The 21,836-nt window shown below is 38.4% G+C and overlaps 2 protein-coding genes and 1 pseudogene across 3 annotated transcripts; all 3 read left to right on the top strand.

Annotated features, from left to right (window-relative positions):
* Nucleotides 1-254: 254 nt before the first annotated feature.
* On the top strand, nucleotides 255-803 carry LOC308424022 (interferon alpha-1-like; the record flags this gene model as incomplete). The annotated part of the gene is made up of 1 exon (XM_080920870.1): nucleotides 255-803. One exon carries the CDS (start codon nucleotides 255-257, stop codon nucleotides 801-803), a length of 549 nt encoding a protein of 182 aa, XP_080776996.1.
* A 4,963-nt stretch (nucleotides 804-5,766) lies between these two features.
* On the top strand, nucleotides 5,767-6,314 carry LOC308424943 (interferon alpha-12-like; annotated as a pseudogene). The gene has a single exon. The product of its transcript is annotated as an interferon alpha-12-like (transcript).
* A 3,693-nt stretch (nucleotides 6,315-10,007) lies between these two features.
* LOC308424152 (interferon alpha-1-like) lies at nucleotides 10,008-10,556 on the top strand (the record flags this gene model as incomplete). The annotated part of the gene is made up of 1 exon (XM_080921044.1): nucleotides 10,008-10,556. One exon carries the CDS (start codon nucleotides 10,008-10,010, stop codon nucleotides 10,554-10,556), a length of 549 nt encoding a protein of 182 aa, XP_080777170.1.
* Nucleotides 10,557-21,836: the final 11,280 nt, after the last annotated feature.

Genomic DNA, 21,836 nt, shown 5'->3' with positions numbered 1-21,836 from the left:
GAGTAGTTTTCTGAGGGCAGCAGTGAAAGAGAAAGTAATGATGGAACCAAACTCTTGAGAAGAAAATACCCACACAGAAGAAAGTGAGGTAAAGGAAGTGAAAAGAGAACTGGAAAGCAAGGGGAGGGCATTCAGAAAAAAGAAAGTTGTGTTTGTCTCTATTTAAGATAGATGCACACAGCAGGGTTATCAGAGAACCAGGAGGAGACTCAAACACACAGCCCAGAGAACCATCAGCATCTGCAAGACCCACAATGGCCAGGCTCTGTGCTTTCCTCAGCATCCTGATAGTGATGATCTGCTGGTCAACCTGCTCTCTAGGATGTGACCTGCCTCAGACTCATAACTTCAGGAAAGCCTTGAGACTCCTGGTAGAAATGGGGAGACTCTCCCCTGTCTCCTGCCTGAAGCACAGAAAGGACTTTGGATTCCCCTTGGAGAAGATGGATGCCCAGCAGATCCAGAAGGCTCAAGCCATCCCTGTCCTGCAGAATCTGACCCAGGACATCCTGATCATCTTCACACCTGAGGACTCATCTGCTCCTTGGAATGCTCCCCTTGTCCAGTCATTTTGCAGTGACCTCCACCAGCAGCTCAGTGACCTCACAGCCTGTCTGATGCAGCCTGTGGGGATGCAGGAAGCTCCCTTGACCCAGGATGTGAGGCAATATTTCCACAGGATCACTGTCTACCTGAGGGAGAAGAAACACAGCCCCTGTGCCTGGGAGGTGGTCAGAGTAAACATCTGGAGAGCCCTGTATTCTGCAGTCGAGTTGCTGGAAAGACTGAGAGAGGAGAAGTGAGTCCTGAGGCAAAGTGGAGAGGGTCGGCTACACTTGAACACTGTGTCTCACATTATACAATCTCTTTTAAATATGCTCATTACATCAGTATGGATACAATCAACCTTCCAAGATGTTTCAGTGATATTGAGCAATTATTTTCAATATGTAAAACTGTTTTGTATTCGTTCTTATTTGGGTTTATTTATTTATATATAGTGTTATTAATATAATTTAAAATATTTATGTTAATGCTAGGCCTCTTATATTATTGTATAGCAAACCATCATTTGTAATTAAATTATTTTGTATTAAAATATATTTACTTTATAAGACACTTTTGATTGTTTTATTTGATACCTCTTTAACATTATAGAAATTTAAATATAAGCATTCACACTGTAAATATTGTACAAATGAACAGTTTCTAAATGGCAGAGAGGATAGACACATACAATGCACAGTATTTAGACAAACCATAAACATTTTCAACATCTTCTCTCCAGTATACAGTATTGTTCTGGATGGATGGACAGAATGCTGTGCAGTAGAAAGCCAGAGAATCCTCCTCATATCGCTTAGTCAACATTGAGCAAATATGCCCTGGATTATTTAGCATTTGATTCAAGTGACTTCACATATCTATCATATACTCTTACTGTTGATGAGTTAAATTGTTTTGGGTTCTAAGTATGAGTGACATCATGTATAGCAACAAATGACAGACCAAGAAATAAATGACTAGCCTGCCTATACAGGATAGAAACACAATTGAAAAAGAACCTGGAAATTAACTTCATACATAATTGTCTCATAAACCAGATGTGAGAATAAATCCAAGCAGAGAAATAAAGTGTCTCTAAATGTAAGCCTTTGGAACACCACTATTCCTTCTTTATTTCCTGGACATGTCCTCGTTCCATGTCTTACTTCTATGTCTGCTACACTTTCTCTTTCTTCTCTTGTTCTTCCTCCTCATCTCCCTTCTTCACTTTCTCATCCTTCTCCTCCTACTACTTTGTTCCATCTCCTTTGAACTACTAGTTGTTTATGGCACAGCACCACCTCGTGGAACATGGGTATCAGCTCTCAGGGGCCCCATCCCTGAGGATCCCTGAATCTCTTTTCCCAGCAGCCATCTGCTGCCACAGTTCCTCAGCTGGAGGTGGAGTTGCCTCCATTTTTCTCTGCTGATATTTTGTCTGACTTGGTCTCATTCACTCATAGTCACTCACAGCCCACAGGAGTAACCACCCTGTTGTGGTCAAGAACACAGCTCTGCTGCCATCATGCCCTGCCTCTGGCTCTTACAATTCTTCTTCTCCCTCTTCTTCAGTGATTCCCGAGGCCATGAAATCAGCCCTTCATTTCCTCAGTGACCAGTTGTGAGTCTCTGTTCATTGGCAGGGACGGCAAGAGAGTTCTGTGTAAGCTCTGGCCGGTGCAGGAGCCTCTCTTAGACGTAAGCTCTAATTTCAAATCAGTCATGTGACAGTCCTAGTCCAGCACTGCTTTTGTTCTTTGTTATCTTCATGGTTCCACATGTATTTTAAAGAAGATACTTCTAAGAGAAATAGTACTGAAAGCTGTATGTGCATTACATTGTCACTGAAGATCAGCTGGTCACAGTCACTTCCACAACATGATCTTATTGATGGCCATAGACCTTGGCCTTTTTATCTTAGATTCTTACATTTTTGATACTGCTTTGCTTTGTCATTTATATCACACATCAGTTCCATTTTCAGGTTTCATTTTTAATGACATCATATTTTTTGGTTCAATCCACAAACCAACCTCAGTGTTTTCTTTCTATGACAGTAGAGAAGAGAAATAGAACAGAATTGTGGACTTCAACCATCAAACCAACTCCTCAGGAAAGATGAAAGAGTAACTGTGAAAGTACAGACAGTGAGGCACTGAAAGCCCTGGGTGTCTATCAGCAGTGACTGAACACTCATTGGACACGGAAAATAATCACTGGGTTCAATATTCAATAAGAATTGATGGCCGAGGAGTATATGAGTATCTTTGACTGAGACTGTAACCCAATAATCTGGACAACACTCTAGTGAACTTAGTGAGCTCTAAGGCTACTGTGAGGCGCTGTGAGAAAGGCATCCAGGAGACAGTGATAGAGTGTACTTGATACCATCTCTGTCTTCCATATCCACATGCTCATGTGCAGAAAACTCTTTCCACTTGCCGATGAGTTGATGCATTTTCAATGTTCTATTTTATTGTCAGATTAATTCTATCATGTCGTATATCAAGGTACTTGATACTAGGAACTTCAGTTTTTAAAGGACGATGAATTTTGATCGATTTTCTTTCTTGTAGAGGCAAACATCTAATAGATGAGTACCATTTGTTGAAGATGGTCTCTTATTTCCAATTTGTAGTTTTGTATTCTTTCGTTAAAAGTGATATTTCAGTAAGTGTAAAAAAATTGTTGCTGTGTTTTCTATTCTATTCCATATATCAGCCATATGTTTATATCCAAACCTATGCTCTACTTACCATTATAGATCTTGTAATATTGAGAGTTCAAGGCTGAAGATTCCTGTACCAGTTCTTTTGTTTTCAGTATTGCTATAGACCTTGCACTCTCTTTATGAATACTAAATAGTCATTTTTATTAACTACAACATAATCTTTTTACATGTTTTAGATTATAAATACCTATTGTAAACACGTGTCCATATTTGTGTGTGTGTACAGTGAGGCCAGATGTCAATCAATGTCAGGTTTTACCTCATTTTCTGTGATAAGATCTCCCAGTTAAGCATGCGTTCATCATTGAGGCTGGACAGACTGTCCTGTGTACTAGTAATGGCTGTTCTAGGATATCAACCTCAGTAAATGGGGAATTAACCGAAAGCCCAAAGATTGGTTCACACCTGTGAGTGTGGATTGCTTATCTGGAGTGGGAAAATCCACCTCTAATCAGGATCTGCTTAATGGGAAGACAAAACTTTAAGTAAAATCTTTGAGGTGTGAAGACACCTAAACTCTGATCCTGGCTTTCTGCTGGAAGTCTGTTTAAGAACATGAGGGAAGGATGCTTTTGCTGTTTGCCTGTGTGCTCCACCCTTCCTAGAAATTCATTCCTTCGCTGGCATTAAAGTCTAATTTTAGTGCAATGTGGCACATAGTGAATACCAGATAAGAAAGGCACCTTAGTGAAGAATACTGAATTCTTTGAACTTACCACTCATAAGAAGACATTTCCTGAATTGGATGATCCTCATTCTGTAAACCATTCTACTACCACACATACACATGTGTGTGCATGCGTGTATACATGTTTAGAAAGTGTAAAAGAGAAATTCCTTTTATAAATTCAACTTCTCTCGAAAACACTGACTAGTACAGTATCTCAAATACATGTCTGTGTCTCCTCCTCAATGTGAGGATTACACGCATGCGCTCCTCTACAGGCCTTTCCATGAATTTTGAGAAACCAATCAGCTATTTCTGCTTTAACTTGAAGAAAGTTCCTGACTCGGCTATCTCCCCATTGAGCATTTTAAGTGTTTAGCCTCCAAAATTATACAATATTTGTGATTGAAAAACTACAAGCCACAGTGTCATTCAGAAAATAAAGCGACAAATAATGACATTGATACTTAACTTGTAAAAAGGTAGATTGTGCTCTTTGCTCCAGGAAATGAAATAAGGAAGACAGGGTTTCTGATGCTGCAGTTTGTTGAGATGGACTAGTAGTGCTGGATTTTCAGCCCTGTGAAATGATACCAAGAGAAAAGTAGGAAAACATTGGTCTGTAAGCAGACACTGTGGTGTGCATACAGGTCAGTTAGGATTGTAAATCAACCTGAATTGCTTTGGTGAAGTGCTCTGGAGTCAAGAATGTGCAAAAGCCTGGAAGATTTCTGAGAGGCAAAGCAAACTTCAGATTGCTTGAACAAAATTTGAAAGCAATAGTCAGAAGTACAAGTAGCTACAAGATCATGTTCAAAAAGAACAAATAAATCAGAAGAACATTCCATGCAGTGAAAGTTGAAATCATGGAAAAGCTGCTATAAAGACACAGAAGAAAATCTTAGTCTTGAAGTATTCACTGTGTCAAAGGTTTATAGACCTCTTGAGGCACCTTTATCCCAAATGAGTGAGTGTGTGAACGTGTCAATGTGTGTTTGTGTATATGTGGGAAAGGAAGAAATATAGCTAGAGAGAGAAAGGAAGAGATACATGGGATGCACAAGCCTGCAATGCTGTGAATGCAGTGATGAGGGCTCCTGCACATGCATTGATTTTCTACTGCAACTGTGGGTTCCAGGAATCACACTCAGTTCATCAAGTCTAACAGCAAACCTTTTTGCACCCTGTGTCCTCCTGAGGGCACTAAATTATCAGTTAAATAATTAATATGTAGTGATTATAAATTAAGTTGTATATACATTTATATTACATTTTTAAAAGGCAACATTAAGAATCCAATGTTAGGACTATAAATATTTTAAAGTATACTTTTGTAGTTTAATATATAGTAATTAAAAGAAATTTCCAAACCTTTCTAATATTTTTATTTAAATGCTTGGTAAATAATATGAACAAAACAGAAATTAATAGCAAAGTCCATTTAGTTCATATTTATAGAATATTTACATTTTTTTGATTTACAAAATATGAATATTTCAAACAAAGACAGTTTACCAGTGTTAAATCATTTAATGAAAATCCAAATTAGAAAAAAAAACCCTGGAAAACAGCTTCCTGTAAGGATCAGTGAAATAGGAAACAATAACTAAAACCACAATTTAGAAAAATGCCCAGACACAAGCAAAGAATGAGTTAAAGAAAGTGAAAAGACAATTGGAAAGTTAGGGGAGGCATTCAGAAAGTAAAAATAAGTGTTTACCTCATTTAAGACACATCAACCCAGGATGGTCTTCAGAGAACCTGGAAGTGAGGGATTGGGACCAAACAGCTCTGAGGACCAAAACCATTGGCAACATTCACCATGGCTAGGCTCTGTGCTTTCCTGATGGCCCTGGTGGTGATGAGCTACTGGTCAACCTGCTCTCTAGGCTGTGACCTGCCTCACACTCATAACCTCAGGAACAAAAGAGCCTTGACACTCCTGGCACAAATGAGGAGACTCTCCCTTGTCTCCTGCCTGAGAACAGAAAGGACTTTGGATTCCCTCAGGAGAAAGTGGATGCTCAGCAGATCCAGAAGGCTCAAGCCATCCCTGTCCTGAGTGAGCTGACTCAGCAGGTCCTGACCATCTTCACATCAAAGGACTCATCTGCTGCTTGGGAGGAAACTCTCCTGGACTCATTCTGCCCTGGCCTCCACCAGCAGCTGAATGTTCCGCAAGACTGTCTGATGCAGCCTGTGGGGATGCAGGAACCTCCCTTGACCCAGGCTGTGAGGAAATACTCCCACAGGATCACTGTCTACCTGAGGGAGAAGAAACACAGCCCCTGTGCCTGGGAGGTGGTCAGAGCGGAAGTCTGGAGAGCCCTGTCTTCCTCAGCCAGGATGCTGCGAGAAGAGAAGAAGTGAACCCTGAGCCAAAGCGAAGAGGATTCTTCTGGACTAGAACTCTGTAGCTCTCTGCTCAGATTCTGCCATCTCAGAACTGTCACTAATTTTGCAGGAATTCAAACAATTTCTCTAAGTGTTTCTCAATAAAAGTATTTCTTTTCCTTCTATTTTGTTTTCTGTATGTATTCAGGTATGTGTGAGTTTGTATGCATGTATTTATTTATTTACTTACATGTTTATTTAGTCACCTATTTAACTATTTATATGATGTAACATTTATTGTAGCTTAATTTGTTACAGACCTGTTTTCTATAAATTATTACTAAATGTAACTTGTTTTGTTTTTACATTCTTTAATTATTTTTAACAAATTGTTTAAACTGGTGTTTTTCAGCAAAGAAATCTTTGCATAACCAAGCTGCCAAGTATTGTAGATGTATATGACATTGCATTGCGTTCAGACAATTAGCTATACCTGTCTCTTGCTTCTCATTCATTCATGGTTAATACCTAATTCTTTTTCTCCTGTCTTTTGTATATTTCTGAATTCACAGACAGCACACTGTGCATGGATCAGGCATCATATCCTGCTCCTGTCAAACTGTGTAAAGGGACTGGTATTTGCATGAGTGTATCTGAGGTGTGTGTGTTTGTGTGTTGTGCATGTTATATCTCAAAAGAAGAGTAATGGGATTTCAGACAGAGACACAAGGATAAAGACCCTGTTCTCTTTGTACTAGCAACATAGACATACTCACTGGATTCCTACATTTCTTTCATCTTCCTAATCATTTGAAAACCACACTTCAGTCACCTATGTTGATTGTCAGGAATGACAGAAACAGAGGTATTAGAAGCCTATGTAGACCCAGCAGATGGAAGGGCACTGAGAAAGTCTGCAAAGCCAAGGAAACCATCACCAGTGTTAGCAGACGTAGATGGGAAGGGGACTTTGATCCCAAGTGTATGTCAGTGTAAACCCTGGAAGCGTAAAAATCTACAGTTATCAGTAGCATGAAAGCAAATATTCCAGTTAGATACAATTTCTTTCTCCACAAGCAAACATGTGACTCTAATATTCTCCTATGGAGAAGGGCTGTTCTAAATATATAAAACCACACATAAAGCACTTACCGTTGCCTTTAAATAAATTAAATCTATTCCAAACTTTCCAAATGAGTACAAAGACTTGAAATCTGAGGTATATGTTAATGACTGCAGATCCCTTACTGCTGTGAGGACATATTGAGAAGCTAGAGCTGCTCTACTGTGATTTGATAAGGACATTGAGAATGGGACTGACTCATATACACTATCCTGAGCATAATTATAAACATTGCATGTTGATTTGTATGGTTTTAATAGTACTCAAGCCATAGTGTCTGAGAATTCAAGCATTGAAATACAAATTTCAGATACTCAGCTTTATGTTTTGGTTTAGAAGCAAAATATCACGAGGTTCCTACATGTCAGAGGTATTCAGGAAAGCAGCGTTCATAAGACATTGGAGACTTCATTACATCCTCCAGGAACAACATTTATTGATGAAAACCCATTGATTATTTCAGCTGAGTATTCTACTAGGTAGCAAGGCTTTGCTGAAGGAAGGGTAGAAGCCTCCATCCTAATTACAAACTTTTCCCATCTGACTCTTGGAGACCATGTAATGAGGAAATTTTGGACACATGGTCTTCCCACTATGCAATGGATTCAGAAATCCATGGAGTTAATAGTCTAAGGTTATGAGACAAAATACATGAAAATTTAAGCCTCAAAACTTTAAGTATTTTACTACTCTTGAGTTTGTTTATAAATGTCTCTGTGTGTGCCTGTGTCTGTGTGTGTCTGCATGTGTTTATCTATGTGAGTATGTCTACATGCCTGTGAGTCACTCAGCATGTTTATATGTAATTGCATGTGTGCCTGTATATGTGTGTGTTTGTTTGCATATATTTGACTATGTATTCATGTGAATTTGTTAAGGATATACATTTGTATGTTTGGAAAGTTTTGTGAGTGTTTGTGAGAATGTCTGAGAATTCATGCATGTGTGTATGTGTCTATGACGGTATGAGTGTTTATGTTTCAATGATGTCTTTATGTGGAAATCTGTAAATATGTGAATGAGTGTGTGTTTAAGTGTTTGTCCACTGTGTTTTCAAGTATTGAAAACTGTCTTATATGAGAGAGTAAAATTATGTGTGTAAGAATTGGGGGTTTTTATACATGTCTAACTATTTTGGGAATGTGTGAGTGTGTGTGCATGTATGAGTCTGTGAGTTTGTGTATTGATGTATCTGTGGTTTTGTATGTGTGTGTAAATCAGTGTGCATGCCTTTGTGTGAGAATGTGTGTTCCTATACATGTGGTAATGTTTATTTGTGTGTCTCTGTGTATATTTGTTTATGTTGTGAGTGTGTGTATTTGTGTGTGTGATTGTTGATCTCTTTATATAAGTGTGTATGGGAATGGTTGGTATGTGTGTATTATGTGAGTGTGTTTGTTAATTTCTGTGCATCTGTACATAAGAGTGGGTCTGTGTGTATGTATATGCAATGATGTGTAAGTGTGTGAGTGTGTTTGTGTGTGTGTGTGTGTGAATGTGTGGGTGTGTGTTCCTGTCAGAGAAAGAGAGAGAGATAACGATAGAGAGAAAGAGATAAAGACAGTGACAGAGACAGAGAGACAGACAGAGAGACAGACAGAGAGACAGAAAGACAGAGAAAGAGAACAAGAGGAAGACACACTGAAACAGTGGCACACAGACAGAGTGTGTGCACCGGGGTAAACTTCCATTATTTTGATGTTGTGGTCAGAGTCACCATAAAGGCCTTTGTTGTCTATGCAGTAATGAGTTCCAGAATCAAAACTAGCTTATCCAGCTTGATCAAAAAGATTCTTGCACACATCGCCCTTAAGTTTCCATGACAATCATAGGATAAATGGCTAATGTACAATGATGACTATATTTAATTCTGATGAAAATTGATATTAGAGATACTGAAGGTAATATAAAGAAACTAACTTAATTTTTAGCATTTTAACAATGGAAAATTTTGAAGTATACCATTACATCAGTACGACTTTTGTAGAGAGAAGTTGCCTCTGTGTAGTTTTGACTGTCCTAGAACTGGCTCTGTAGACTACTAGGCTGGCCTTGAACACGGATATGTTTTCACCTCTTCTGTGATTAAACTGGGCTGCTCCACATACAAGCCACAACAACACTTCCAATTTAGAAATATTTTCCTTCATACTTTATGTTTTGATACAAATAATTATGTAAATGGTATAAATAAAATTAAGAAATGATTGTAAAATGAATTACATTAATTTTAAAAATCAAACTAAGAGGAACTTGATGCAATGGATGTGTAAATTTCAAACAGAGACTGTATTTCTGTGAAATTGTGGTTAATGACAGTTTAAGGGTAAAATAAAGAGAAACTCTGGAGAGTACCTTTCTGAGGGCAGCAGTGAAAGAGAAAGCAATGATGGAACCAAACACTTGAGAAGAAAATGCCCACACAGAAGAAAATGAAGTAAAGGAAGTGAAAAGAGAATTGGAAAGCAAGGGGAGGGCATTCAGAAAGGAGAAACTTGTGTTGGTCTCTATTTAAGATAGATGCACACAGCAGGGTTATCAGAGAACCAGAAGGAGGTGACTCAAACACACAGCCCAGAGTGCCATCACCATCTGCAAGACCCACAATGGCCAGGCTCTGTGCTTTCCTCAGCATCCTGATAGTGATAAGCTGCTGGTCAACCTGCTCTCTAGGATGTGACCTGCCTCAGACTCATAGCTTCAGAAAAGCCTTGAGAGTCCTGGTAGAAATGGGGAGACTCTCCCCTGTCTCCTGCCTGAAGCACAGAAAGGACTTTGGATTCCCCTTGGAGAAGATGGATGCCCAGCAGATCCAGAAGGCTCAAGCCATCCCTGTCCTGCAGAATCTGACCCAGGACATCCTGACCATCTTCACACCTGAGGACTCATCTGCTCCTTGGAGTGCTACCCTTGTCCAGTCATTTTGCAGTGACCTCCACCAGCAGCTCAGTGACCTCACAGTCTGTCTGATGCAGCCTGTGGGGATGCAGGAAGCTCCCTTGACCCAGGATGTGAGGCAATATTTCCACAGGATCACTGTCTACCTGAGGGAGAAGAAACACAGCCCCTGTGCCTGGGAGGTGGTCAGAGTAAACGTCTGGAGAGCCCTGTATTCCTCAGTCGAGTTACTGGAAAGACTGAGAGAGGAGAAGTGAGTCCTGAGGCAAAGTGGGAGGATCTGCTACACTAGAACACTGCGGCTCACATTATACAATCTCTTTTAAATATGCTCATTACATCAGTATGGATACAATCAATGTGACTAGATGTTTCAGTAATAGTGAGCAATTATTTTCAATATGTAAAACTGTTTTGTATCTGCATCCATTTGTTTTATCTATCTATCTATTTATTTATTTATTTATTTATGTGTTTTTAGTATAATTTAAGATATTTATGTTATCTCTTGCAATCTTATATTTTTGATATAGCAAATCATCATTTGTAATTAAATAATTTTGTATTCAAATAAATTTCTTCATAAAACACTTTTGTTTATTTTATTTGACATCTCTTTAACAGTATCAAAAATTTCTAACATTAGAGATCACACTGTAAATATTGTACAAATGAACAGTTTCTAAATAATAGAGAGGATAGACACATACACTGCACAGTATTTAGACAAACCCAAAATATTTTCAACATCTTCTTTCCAGGATATAGTATTGTTCTGGATGGACAGATAGCATGCTATGCAGTAGAAAGCCAGAGAATGCTGCTACTCACATTTCTTAGTCAACATTGACTAAATATGTCCTTGATTATTTAGCATCTGATTTAAGTGATCTCATATATTTTTTATCTACACTTACCATTGATAAGTTTAATTGTTTTGGGTTCTAAATATGAGTGAGATCATGTATATCAATGCAAGACAGATCAAGAAGATATGACTAGGCTGTCTATACAGGACAGAAACACAACTGAAAAAGAACCTTGAATTTAAAGTGGTACATAATAGCCTCATAAACCAGACCTGGGAATAAATCCCAGCAGGGAAATAAAATGTCTCTAAAATTAAGCCTTTGGACACGACTATTCCTTCTTTATTTCCTGGACATGTCCTCGTTCCATGTCTTACTTCTATGTCTGCTACACTTTCTCTTTCTTCTCTTGTTCTTCCTCCTCATCTCCCTTCTTCACTTTCTCATCCTTCTCCTCCTACTACTTTGTTCCATCTCCTTTGAACTACTAGTTGTTTATGGCACAGCACCACCTCGTGGAACATGGGTATCAGCTCTCAGGGGCCCCATCCCTGAGGATCCCTGAATCTCTTTTCCCAGCAGCCATCTGCTGCCACAGTTCCTCAGCTGGAGGTGGAGTTGCCTCCATTTTTCTCTGCTGATATTTTGTCTGACTTGGTCTCATTCACTCATAGTCACTCACAGCCCACAGGAGTAACCACCCTGTTGTGGTCAAGAACAGGGCTCTGCTGCCATCATGCCCTGCCTCTGGCTCTTACAATTCTTCTTCTCCCTCTTCTTCAATGATTTCTGAGGCCATGAAATCCACCCTTCATTTACTCAGTGACCATTTGTGAGTCTCTTCATTGGCAGGGACGGCAAGAGAGTTCTGTGTAAGCTCTCTTAAATGTAAGCTCTAATTTCAAATCAATCATGTGACAGTCTGAGTCCAGCACTGCTTTTGTTCTTTGTTATCTTCATGGTTCCACATGTATTTTAAAGAAGATACTTCTAAGAGAAATAGTACTGAAAGCTGTATGTGCATTACATTGTCACTGAAGATCAGCTGGTCACAGTCACTTCCACAACATGATCTTATTGATGGCCATAGATCATGGCCTTTTTGTCTTAGATTCTTACATTTTTGATACTGCTTTGCTTTGTCATTTATATCACACATCAGTTCCTTTTTCGGGTTTCATTTCTAATGACATCATATTTTTGGTTCAGTCCACAAACCAACTTCAGCGATTTCTTTCTATGACAGTAGAAAAGAGAAATAGAACAGAATTGTAGACTTCAACCATCAAACCAACTTCTCAGGAAAGATGAAAGAGTAACTGTGAAAGTACAGACAGTGAGGCACTGAAAGCCCTGGCTGTCTATCAGCAGTGACTGAACACTCATTGGACACGGAAAATAATCACTGGGTTCAATATTCAATAAGAATTGATGGCCGAGGAGTATATGAGTATCTTTGACTGAGACTGTAACCCAATAATCTGGCCAACACCCTAGTGAAATTAGTGAGCTCTAAGACTACTGTGAGGCACTGTGAGACACGTATCCAGGAGACAGTGATAGAGTGTACTTGATAACATCTCTGTCTTCCATATCCACATGCTCATGTGCAGAAAACTCTTTCCACTTGCCAATGAGTTGATGCATTTTCAATGCTCTATTTTATTGTCAGATTAATTCTATCATGTCGTATATCAAGGTACTTGATACTAGGAACTTCAGTTTTTACAGGATGATGAATTTTAATCAATTTTCTTTCTTGTAGAGGCAAACATCTAATAGAAGAATACCATTTGTTGAATATGGCCTCTTATTTCCAATTTGTAGTTTTGTATTCTTTCATTAAAAGTGATATTTCAGTAAGTGTAAAAAAATTGTTGCTGTGTTTTCTATTCTATTCCATAGATCATATATTTATATCCAAACCTATGCTCTACTTACCATTATAGATCTTGTAATATTGCAAGTTCAAGGCTGAAGATTCCTGTACCAGTTCTTTTGTTTTTCAGTATTGCTATAGACCTTGCACTCTCTTTATGAATACTAAATAGTCATTTTTATTAACTACAACATAATCTTGTCACATGTTTTAGATTATAAGTACCTGTTGTACACACATGTGTCCATATTTGTGTGTGTATACAGTGTGCACTCAGAACTATGAGATTTCTTCTTAGCACTCCTTTCATTGTGTTGTGTAAATTTAAGTATGCTATGCCTTCATTTTCATTAAATTCTAAAAAGTCTTTAATTTCTTTCTTTCTTTTTCCCTTGACCAAGTTATTACTGAGTAGAGAGTTTTTCAGCTTCCATGTATAAAAGGCCTTTCTGTTTTATTTGTTGTTATTGAAGATTAGTCTTTGGCAATATATTGAGCTCCATAGAGACAGCACCAGGGAAAGCAAGAGCTGGATGTGCACTGGTCCAATCTGTGCTTCATGAAGGAAAATCACATAAACATGGGCAAAGGAGACCCTAAGAAGCAGAGAGGCACCATTTCCTCATATACATCCTTTGTGCAAACCGGCTGAGAGGAGCAGAAGAAGAAGTACCCGTATGCTTCTGTCAGCTTCTCAGAGTTCTCCAAGACATACTCAGAGAGATATAAGACAATGCCTGCTAAAGAAAAGGGGAAATGTAAAGATATTGCAAAGGCTGCCAAGACCCGTCTGAAAAAGAAATGAAAACATACATACCTTACAAAGGGGAGACCAAATAGAAGTTCAAGGACCCCAATGAACACAAGAAGCCTCCTTCAGCCTTTTTCTGAGTTCTGTTCTGAGTATCACCCCCAAATCAAAGGTTAGCATCCTGGTTTATCCATTAGTGATGTTGCAAAGAAACTAGGGGAAATGTGGAACAATACTGCAGCACATGACAAGCAGCTTTATGAGAAGGCGGCCAAGCTGAAGGAGAAATACTTGAAGGATGTTGCTACCTACAGAACTAAAGCAAAATCTGATGCAGTGAAAAAGGGGATGGTCAAAGTTGAAAATTCTAAGAAAAAGAAAAAAAAGATGATGAGGAAGAAGGTGAGGAAGAAGAGGAAGATAAAGATGAAAATGAAGAAGATGATGAATAAGTTGTATCTAGCACTGGTTTTTACCTCGTCTGTAAAGCATTTAACCCAAGAGAGGGGGGGGAGGGAGGGAGGGAGGGAGGGAGGGAGAGAGGGAGGGTGGGAGAGAGAGAGGGGGGGGGAATAGTTAATATGGTTTTCTTTTTTCCTTTTTTATTGGAAAATTTTTGCACTTACATTCAGATGTCATTCATTTCCCACAATCCCATCCCACCTCCCACTACCATTGCCTCCATGAAGGTGCTCCCTCTCCCAACTATCTTCTCCCACCTCATCACCTTGATGTTCCCCTACAATGGGAAGATGAACCTTGGCTGGACAAAAGGCCTCTCCCCTCATTGATGTCAGAAAATGCTGTCCTCTGCTGCATACACACCTGGGACCATGGGTTTTTCCATGCAAACTCATTGGTTGATGTTTTAGTCCCTCAAGCTGTGGTGGATTTGGATAGTTGATAATTGTGTTTTGCACACAAAGTTGCAAACCCTTTGAGCTCCTTCAGTCCTTTCTCTAGCTCCTTCCTTGGGGTCCTCCTGTTCAGTCTGACAGTTAGCTGCAAGCATCCTCCTCTGTATCAGTATGGCTCTGGCAGAGCCTCTGAGGAGGCATCCACATCAGGTTCTTGCCAGAAAACACTACTATTGCATCAGCAATACTGTTTGGGTTTATTGGGCATATATGGGGGTATATCCCCAGGTGAGGCAGTCTCTGGATGATCTTTTCTCCTATTTCTGCTCTTCTATTTGTCTCTTTATTTCCTCCCACAAATTTTTTGTTCTTTCTTCTAAAAAAAGACTGAGGCATCTAATTTGTGGCCTTCCTTCTCTTTGAGCTTCATAAGTTTTGTGGATTTTTTTTTTTTTGTATGTCAAGCTTTTGGGGCTAGTATCCACTTAAATGAGTAATACTATGAATGTTCTTTTGTGACTGGGTTACTTCACTCAAGATGATAGCTTCAAGTTCCATCCAATTGCCTAGGAATTTGATGAAGTCATTGTTTCTAATAGCTGAGTAATACTCCATTGTGTATATGTACAACAATTTCTGTATCCATTCCTCTGTTGAAGGACATCTCAGTTCTTTCCAGCTTTTGGGTATTATAAATAAGGCTGCTATGAACATGGTTGTGCATGTGTCCTTGTTAGATTTTGGAGCTTCTTTTGTGTATATGCCCAAAAGTGGTATAGCTGGGTCCTCAGGGTGTACTATGTCCAACTTTCTGAAGAATCACCAGACTGATTTCCCTAGTGTTTGTACCAGTTTACAGTCCCACCAGCTTTGAAGGAGTGTTCATCTTTCTCCAAATCCATGCCAGCATCTGTCATCACCTAAGTTATTGAACATAGCCATTCTGACTAGTGTGAGGTGAAATCTCAGGGTTGTTTGGTTTGAGTTTCTCTGATGACGAGGGATATTGAGCATTTCTTTAGGTGCTTCTCAGCCATTTGATATTCCTCAGTTGAGAATTCTTTGTTTAGCTTTGTACACCATATTTAAAAGGATTATTTGATTCTCTAGCTTCTTGAGTTCTTTGTATATATTGGATACTAGCCCTCTATCAGATGTAGGATCAGTAAAGAACTTTTCCCAATCTGTTGGTTACCATTTTGTTCATTTGACAGTGTCCTTTGCCTTACAGATGCTTTGCAATTTTATGAGGTCACATTTGTCGATTCTTGATCTTAGGGCATAAGCCATTGGTGTTCCGTTCAGACGATTTCCCCCTGTGCTGATGTGTTCTAAGATCTTCCCCACTTTCTGTCCTATTAGTTTCCATGTATTGGTTTGATGTAGAGGTCTTTGATCCACTTGGACTTGAGCTTTGTACAAGTAAATAATAGAGATCAATTTGCAGTCTTCTGCATGCTAACTTCGAGTTGAACCAGCACCTTTTGTTGAAGAGGCTGTAGTTTTTTAATTGAATGTTTTTAGCTCCTTTGTCAAAGATCAAATGACCATAGGTGTGTGGGTTTATTTCTGGATCTTCGAATCCATTCCATTGATCTACTTGCCTGCCTCTGTACCAATACTATGAAGTTTTTATCACAATTGATCTGTAATACAGTTTGTGGACGTTGTCCCCTAAAAGTCTTTTATCGTTTAGAATGCTTTTTGCTATCCCTTGGTTTTTTATTATTCCAAATGAATTTGCAAATAACTCCCTTCTAACTCTATGAAGAATTGAATTGAAATTTTGATGGGGATTGCACTGAATTTGTAGATTGCCTTAGGCAAGATGGCCGCTTTTACAACGTTAATCCTTCCAATTCATGAGCATAAAATATCTTTCCATCATCTGAGGTCGTTTTATAATTTCCTTCTTCAGAGACTTGTAGTTCTTGTCATACAGATCCTTCACTTGCTTGCTTAGGGTCACACCAAAGTATTTTATATTCTTTGTGACTATTGTGAAGGGTTTTGATTCTCTAATTTCTTTCTCAGCCTGTTTGTTTTTCAAGTGGAGGAAGGATACTGATTTGTTTAATTTTATATCCCGCTATTTTGCTGAAGGTGTTTATCAGCTGTAAAAGTTTTCTGGTCGAATTTTTGGGGTTACTTAAGTATACTATCATATCATCTACAAATAGTGACATTTTGACTTTTTCCTTTCCAATGTGTATCTCTTTGACCTTTTTTTTTTTTTTTTTTTTTTTTTTTTTTTTTTTTTTTTTTTTGCTCTTTGATGGCTCTGGCTAATACTTATTGAATAGGTAAGGAGAGAGTGGGCAGCCTTGTGTAGTACCTGATTTTAGTGGGATTGCTTCAAGATTCTCACCATTTACTTTGATGTTGGCTACTGGTTTGCTGTATATTGATTTCAATATGTTTCAGTATGAGCCTTGAATTTCTGACCTTTCTAAGACTTTTACATGAAGGGGTGTTGAATTTGGTCAAATCCTTTCTCAGCATCTAGAGAGATGATCCTGTGATTTTTTTCTTTGATTTTGTTTATGTAGTCGATGACATTGATGGATTTCCATTATTGAATCATCCTTGGAAGCCTACTTGATCAAGCTGAATGATCGTTTTGATGTGATCTTGGATTCAGTTTGCAAGAATTTTATTGTGTATTTTTGCATCAATGTTCATGAAGTAAATTGGTTCAAAGTTTTTATTCTTTGTAGGGTTTATTTGTGGTTTAGGTATGAGCATGATTGTGGCTTTGAAGAATGAGTTGGGTACTATTCCTTATGTTTCTATTTTGTGGAATATTTTGGAAAGTATTGGTATTAGGTCTTCTATGAATATCTGATAAAATTCTGTACTAAACCCTTCATGTGCTGGGCTTTTTTTGGTTGGGTGGCTTTTGATGACTGCTTCTATTTCTTTAGGGGTTATGGGCTGTTTAGATGGTTTATCTGATTCTGATTTAACTTTGGTACCTGGTATCTGTCTAGAAAATTGTCCACTTCCTCTAGATTTTTTAGTTTTGTTGAGTATAACCTTTTGTAGTAGGATCTAATGATCTCTTGAATTTCCTCAGTTTCTGTTATGTCTCCCTTTTCATTTCTGATTTTGTTAATTTGGGTACTCGCTCTGTGCCCTCCCGTTAGTCTGGTTAAGGGTTTATTGATCTTGTTGATTTTCTCAAAGAACCAGCTCCTGGTTTTGATGATTCTTTGTTTGGTTCATTAGTTTCTACTTTGCTAATTTCTGATCTGAGTTTGATTATTTCCTGTTGTCTATTCCTCTTGGGTGTATCTGCCTCTTTTTGTTCTAGAGATTTCAGGTGTGTCATCAAGGTGTTAGAGAATGATCTCTCCAGTTTCTTTTTGGCAGCTCTCAGATCTGAGTTTTCCTCTTAGCACTGCTTTCATTGCATCCCATAAGTTTGGGTATGTTCTGTGTTCGTTTTCATTAAATTCTAAACAGTCTTTAATTTTTTCTTTATTTCTTCCTTGACCAAACTATTATTGAGTAGAGCATTGCTAAGCTTCCATGTGTTGTGGGCTTTTTGTTGTTTCTGTTGTTATTGAAGACCAGCCTCAGTCCATGGTAATCTGATAGGATGCATTGTATTATTTCAATGTTCTTGTATCTATTGAGGCCTGTTTTGTGAAGAACTATATGGTCAGTTTTGGAGAAGGTTCCATGAGGTGCTGAGAAGAAGGTATATTCTTTTGTTTTAGGATGAAATATTCTAAATATGTCTGTTAAATCCATTTGATTCATTACTTCTGTTAGCTTCACTTTGTCTCTGTTCAGTTTCTGCTTATATGATCTGTCCATTGATGAGAGTAGAGTGTTGAAGTCTCCCACTATTATTGTGTGTGGTTCACTATATCCTTTGAGCTTTAGTAGGGTTTCTTTTATGAATGTGGGTGCCCTTGTATTTGTAGCATAGGTGTTCAGGATTGAGAGTTTATCTTTATAGATTTTTTGTATGAGTAAAAAGTGTCCTTCTTTGTCTTTTTGATGACTTTTGGAAATCTATTTTATTCAATATTACAATAGCTATTCCAGCTTCTTCCTTGGGACCATTTTGTTGGAACTTTTTTTCCAGCCTTTTACTCTGAGGTAGTGCCTGTCTTTGTTGCTGAGATAAGTTTCCTGTATGCAACAAAATGCTAGATCCTGTTTATGTATCCAGTCTGATAGTCTATGTCCTTTTATTGGGGAATTAAGTTTATTAATGTTAAGAGAGATTAAGGAATAGTGATTTTTGTTTCCTGCTATTTTGTTGTTAGAGTTAGAATTATGTTTGTGTGTTTTTCCTCTTTGGTGTTTGTTACAAGATTAGTTTTTTGATCTTCTTAGGGTGATTTTGATAGAGTTTTCCATCAATTATTTTTATAGTGCTTGATTTGTGGACAGATATTGTGTAAATTTACTTTTTTTCCTGGAATATCTTCATTTCTCCATCTATGGTAATTGAGAGTTTTGCTGGATATAGTAACCTGGGCTGGCATTTGTTTTCTCTTAGGGTCTGTATGACTTCAGTCTAAAATCTTCTACCTTTCATTGTCTCTGATGAAAAATCTGGTGTAATTCTGATCGGTCTGCCTTTATATGCTACCCATCCTTTTCCCCCTACTGCTTTTAGTACTCTTTCTTTGTTTTGAACATTTGTTGTTTGACTATTATGTGTTGGGAAGAATTTCTTTTCTGGTCCAATCTATTTGGGGTTCTGTCAGCTTCTTGTATGTCCGTAGTTATCTCTTTAGGATAGGGAAGTTTTCTTCTATAATTTTATTGAAAATATTTACTGGGCTTTTTAGTTGGGAGTCTTCATTCTCCTCTACACCAATTATCATGAGGTTTGGTCTTTTCATCGTGTCCTGGATTTTCTGGATGTTTTGAGTTAGAATCTTTTTGATTTTTGCATTTTCTCTGACTGTTGTGTCAGTGATTTCTATGGTATCTTCTGCTCCTGAGATTCTCTCTTTCATTTCTTGTATTCTGTTGGTGATGCTTATATCTATGAATCCTGATGTCTTTCCTAGGTTTTCCAACATCAGGATTATCTCCTTTTTTGATTTCTTTATTGTTTCTATTTCTGTTTTCAGTTAATTATTTTGTTTGTTTGTGCTTTTCTTTAGCTCTTTAAGTGATTTTTGTGTTTCCTCTTTAAGGGTTTCAAATTGTTTACTTGAGTTCTCCTGGCTTTTCTGTACTTCTGTAAGTGCTATTTATGTGTTTCTTGGGGATCTCTATCATCATCATGAAATATAATTTTAAGTCTGAATCTTGTTTTCCTGGTGAGTTGGGATATCCACTGTTTGCTGTGGTGGGAGAACTGGGTTCTAATGCTGCCAGATTGTCTTGGTTTCTGTTTCTTAGATTCTTGTTCTTACCTCTTGCCCTCTTGTTATTGGTGATGCTAGGTGAACCTGTTGTCTCTTTCTGGAGTTTGTCTCTCCTGTGGGTGTCCACAGGGAGATTATTCCTGGGTGTTCGGATCTCTAGGTAGGCTGTGAGTTCCAAAGGCAGAGCCCAGTCCTGATGCAACTAGACAGTTTCTGCCTTTGAGTGGATGTGTCTGTTTCGAGGCAGCACTACCACTGCACCTTGAGAGTTCAGGGCAGCCTTTCCCTGGATAGACAGTGGGGAGAGAAAGTCACCTCACCCCTCCTGTATCTTCCCTTGGAGCTCAGTTCTCTGCAGGCAGGCAGCCAGTCCTGATGTCAGAGTGCCTGATCTGTCTGTGGCTCTAGTCTGAGATGGATACCGGACCAGTCCGATCCTAGACTGCCCAACTCATTTCTTTTTTTTTTTTTAACTTTATTTTAAAAAACAAAGGTAAAAGAACAAAAAAATTAAACATTTCTGCATAAATGTATACAAATACAATTGTGTCAGTACTTGGGTTTTTTTTTTTTCTTTTTTTTTAAGGTTTGATACTCTGCATTAAGGTCTTACTACTTACAACAAGCAAAAAGTACATGCAAAACAGGATGTAACCCGGAATTAGTCAACGTTTTCTTGGTGTGTTAGGATTCACCTTGACTTTTTTGTTGTTTGTTTGTTTTGCTTCCTTTTTTCTTGAAATTCACACAGTCTGTGAGTTGTTTCTGGGGCAGTCCGAGCCTCTGGGGTTAGCTTTCCACTATCAGTGACTGCATATTATGTCTGTTCTTTTGTGACTGGGTTATCTCACTCAGGATGATATTCTCTAGATGCAACCATTTTCTTAAGAATTTCATTAAGTCACTGTTTCTGATAGCTGAGTAGTACTCCATTGTATAAATGTACTACAATTATTGTATCCAATCATCTACTGAAGGACATCTGGGTTCTTTCCAGCTTCTGGCTATTATAAATAGAGCTGCTATGAACATTGTGGTGCATGTATCTTTGTTGTATATTGGAGTGTCTCTGGGGTATATGACCAGAAGTGGAATAGCTGGATCTTCAGGTAGTACTATGTCCAATGTTTTGAGGAATTGCCAGACTGATTTCCAGAGTGGTTCTATCAGTTTACAACCCCACCAACAGTGGAGAAGTGTTCCTCTTTCTCCGCAACCTTGCCACCATCTGCTTGTCATCTGAGTTTTGGATCTTGGCCAATCTGACTGGTGTGAGGTGGAATCTCAGGGTTGTTTTGATTTGCATTTCCCTGATGGCTAAGGATGTTGAGCGCTTCCTCAGATGTTTCTCAGCCATTCCATATTCCTCAATTGAGAATGTTTTGTTTAGCTCTGTACCCCACTTTTTAATAGGGTTGTTTGATTTTCTGGTGTCTAACTTTTTGAGTTCTTTGTATACTTTGGATATTAGGCCTCTATCTGATGTGGAGTTCGTAAAGATCTTTTCCCATTCGGTTGGCTGCCGTTTTGTTTTCATGACAATATCCTTAGCCTTACAGAAACTTTGCAATCTCATTAAGTCCCATTTGTTAATCTTATGTCACCACTTTCCTTTCTGATTTTGTTAATTTGTATACTCTCTCTTTGCCCTCTAGTTAGTCTGGCTAGTGGTTTATCAATCTTTTGATTTTCTCAAAGAACCAACTCTTGGTTTTGTTGATTCTTTCAATGGTTTTTTGGTTTCTATTTGGTCTATTTCTGCCCTAATTTTGATTATTTCTTGCCGTCTACTCTTCTTGGGTATATCTGCTTCCTTTTGTTCTAGAGCTTTTAGCTGTGCTGTCAAGTTGCTGATGTATGCTCTCTCCAGTTTCTTTTTGGAAGTGCTTAGGGCTATGAGTT

The sequence above is a fragment of the Micromys minutus genome (assembly GCF_963924665.1).
Source record: "Micromys minutus genome assembly, chromosome: 9".
Lineage (NCBI taxonomy): Eukaryota > Metazoa > Chordata > Mammalia > Rodentia > Muridae > Micromys > Micromys minutus.
The sequence above is the reverse complement of the archived record's forward strand: the minus strand, read 5'-3'. Positions and strand labels throughout refer to the sequence as shown.